The sequence below is a fragment of the Empidonax traillii genome, unplaced genomic scaffold (assembly GCF_003031625.1).
Source record: "Empidonax traillii isolate 1590-97213 ecotype Southwest subspecies unplaced genomic scaffold, ASM303162v1 scaffold134:size1062425, whole genome shotgun sequence".
Classification (NCBI taxonomy): Eukaryota; Metazoa; Chordata; class Aves; order Passeriformes; family Tyrannidae; genus Empidonax; species Empidonax traillii.
This window is the reverse complement of record NW_020955327.1, coordinates 248,497-251,402: the sequence shown is the minus strand read 5'-3', so window position 1 is coordinate 251,402 and position 2,906 is coordinate 248,497. Positions and strand designations below refer to the sequence as shown.

The 2,906-nt window shown below is 37.3% G+C and overlaps 1 protein-coding gene across 6 annotated transcripts in view; it reads right to left on the bottom strand.

Annotated features, from left to right (window-relative positions):
• MYO1B (myosin IB) overlaps nucleotides 1-2,906 on the bottom strand; it is a 113,747-nt gene that overhangs the window by 10,041 nt on the left and 100,800 nt on the right. For 3 of the 6 annotated variants that reach the window (XM_027883759.1, XM_027883760.1, XM_027883761.1), the window contains one exon: nucleotides 1,753-1,859. In XM_027883759.1, the coding sequence (XP_027739560.1) occupies nucleotides 1,753-1,859 (107 nt within the window). Of the gene's footprint in view, nucleotides 1-1,752; nucleotides 1,860-2,387; nucleotides 2,748-2,906 lie in introns of those variants that run through there. The other 3 variants (XM_027883757.1, XM_027883758.1, XM_027883756.1) reach the window with 2 other exon arrangements.

Genomic DNA, 2,906 nt, shown 5'->3' with positions numbered 1-2,906 from the left:
TAATCAGAAAGTTTACACAGTAATTTCCTCTACCCTTAGGCCAATTTAAAAAAAAAAAATTTACCCCCCCAAAAAACAACAAAACAACAGTAGGAGCTAATCAGCTCTGAATAACCAGACAAAAAGAGATGGAAATAATTGTAAATGAGTGCAGGGCGAGGAAGGCATTCCAACTTTCTACCACACTGGAGCTTTGGGTTTGTTTTTTTTTTTTTTTATTAATGAGCATTATGAAATCATAGTCACCAAAACAGTACATTCCCTGTGGACTTTGCCCCTAACCAAATGATGACAGCTTACAAGCTAAAACTGAACTGAATCAACAGTTACTCTCTATCACATATGCCATTTAAGAATGTCTTGGATGAAAATAACTCATATATATACATATTTATATATATATATACTGCTTTATAATATTTCACTGTTCAGTGTTGGTGTAAAAAGTACCAAACTAGGGATATAAATAGAATTTCTTCCTTCCCAAGGATCTCTACACCAATCAAATGCAGACTGACTAAAAGCAAAAAAAACCCCTGCTTCCTCCTAGAAAAGTCCAAAGGCACCACCTTTCTCTTTTCCCAGCAGCATGAAAAGGCATCCCAAAGCAAACAAGGAGCAAACTACAACCTACCCTACACAGTCAATTAATAAGTGATCTACTGAAGGGAAAAAGAGAAACAAAAGAGAAACATATCCTGAGCCTATTACAGGAAAAGGGGAAATGGCTCAATAAAAAATGACACAAACCAAAACTAATAAAACACACAAACAACTAAGAAGAGCTTGTCCATGCATGGAACTGCTCTCATCAGATTCCTGTTCCTCTGCTGAATCTTGCTTCTCTACAGTGCCTTGTTCCTACTGAGTTCAAACTACGGCTTCTAAGAGAGAACTCTCCTGAGATGGACAAGACCTCTGTTTCCAAGAAAACCACAATTTCTAAGCTCATATTCAACTTAAAAGTGTAAATCAGCTTATTTCAAGGACATCAGATCTTTCTTTTGTCAGTTTCATTGTGTACAAATAAACCTCTATTCTTTAAATAAAATCAGATAGTACTGCACTCTCTTGAGTAATGCTAGCTCTGCAGATAGCAATGACAAGAATCTGTCAGTTTTAAAAACTCAGTAATCTGAGAAACTGAAAAACTTACTCGCAGAAATTTCTCATCACTAAAAAAAAACTAACAAACAAAACCAAAAGAAAACAAAAACTAAAATGGATAGCTTTTTTTTTTTTTTTAAGTATCCTTTCAAAAACATAAGCTCCCATGTGCGTAACTCTTACATTACCCAGTCTTCCCCTTAGAGCATTATGGCAAATGTACTAAGTTTGAACACAGAAGAGCTCCCTGGAGTGACACAGTCACAGCCTTTCAGCTCACTCCACCTTTACTGGTTGCAGGAAACAGAGTGATGGAAGCAAGAGGAAAGGGTGGGCGTTATCCCCTTCTGCAAGCTCTTCAAACTTTTACGATGTGAACAGGTCATGAGGAGTTAGAACAACAAATCATCATGGATTCTGGACATAAGTGCTTGATGGCACAGGATTAGTGGGCTGCAACAACATTTAAGAAGCAAACTGAGGTCAATTTTCAGGATTGTAAAGTAAAATGATGAAGGAACATTGTCAAACGAGGAAAATGTGCTTTTCTGCTAAAGATAAAAAGCAAAATCTTGCTTAATTTCCTAAATCTATGTAAGGATATTGAATTTATTGTACACTAAAAGCAGCAGAACCAGTCATTACCTGGCTGGATATAAAGCCTTCTTGTCCTTGAAAAGTTCGCTTGCTTCCAGTTTTTCTTCATATATAAGCTTCTGCTGATCTGTGAACTGATCTCTGTACTTTTTACACTACAAAACACGATACATTAAACAAACCATAAAATTATCTTTCCCAATCACAACAGCACCACAGACTAATGTTTGCTCATTGCTCAAGATGCACATTCTTTGTATGCTTCTGAAGTGACTCAGCTCCATCCTACATGCCACTGTAACAAACAGCAGAGGTGTTTTTCTCCTCTAGATCCATTCTAGATACTTTTGAATTACACCAAAAATAATACGTAAAACATCTCATGTAAGCACGTTGCACTTGAACATGAGCTTAATCTATCAGATACAAGTCGTTGGACAACTGTGCTGAAAAGTTTCACAGAAACATGCAGACAGTTCCACAGTTGTGGAAGTTTACATGGACGGAGAGAAAGGAAAAAAAAAACAAAGCTTATTTTATATGAGAGGATGAATTTTGCAGGCTCCGAAAGGAAAACTGTTCCTTGACAATTCACAGAAAACATACTCCTCAAGATCAGTAAAACGTCCCATCAGCACTCGTACAGATCTCACCATTCTCTCCATCCAAAGATTCAAAACAAATTTCAGCTAACCACAGCTCATAAGGAAAAAATTCCACCCAGTACTTCCAATGTTGGTCTAAGAGCTAGTCCCAATCCTGGCCATGGACACAAGTATTACAAGCTATTAATTAACAGACATACTGCTTAGCTGTGAATGTAAAAGCTGATGGCAGGAAGCAAACCTCTCTCCCCAGCCCCAGAAAGCAGCAGGCAGGATAGTTATATCCATTTCAGGCCAAAGATAATGATCAAAAACCATACATCTTCCAAAGGAACAAAATTATCCTGGCTGGAATGGAAGGAAATACATTCTAAAAATAGGCCCTTCATGAACTGTTGAAAATCACGTGAAGAAGTTCTGTATAGACTGGACCAGAATGTGTCCTACCCTCCACAAATGGAAAATCCTCTTTAGTTCCTTGTGAGTTGAATCCAAGAAAAGGTAAGGCCTTGCAGGCCAGTTTTTATCTATTGGTGATAAAGAAGGCATCTTTTTCTTCATTTCCAGGAAGTATTTTTGCATCTGTGATAAAATTGA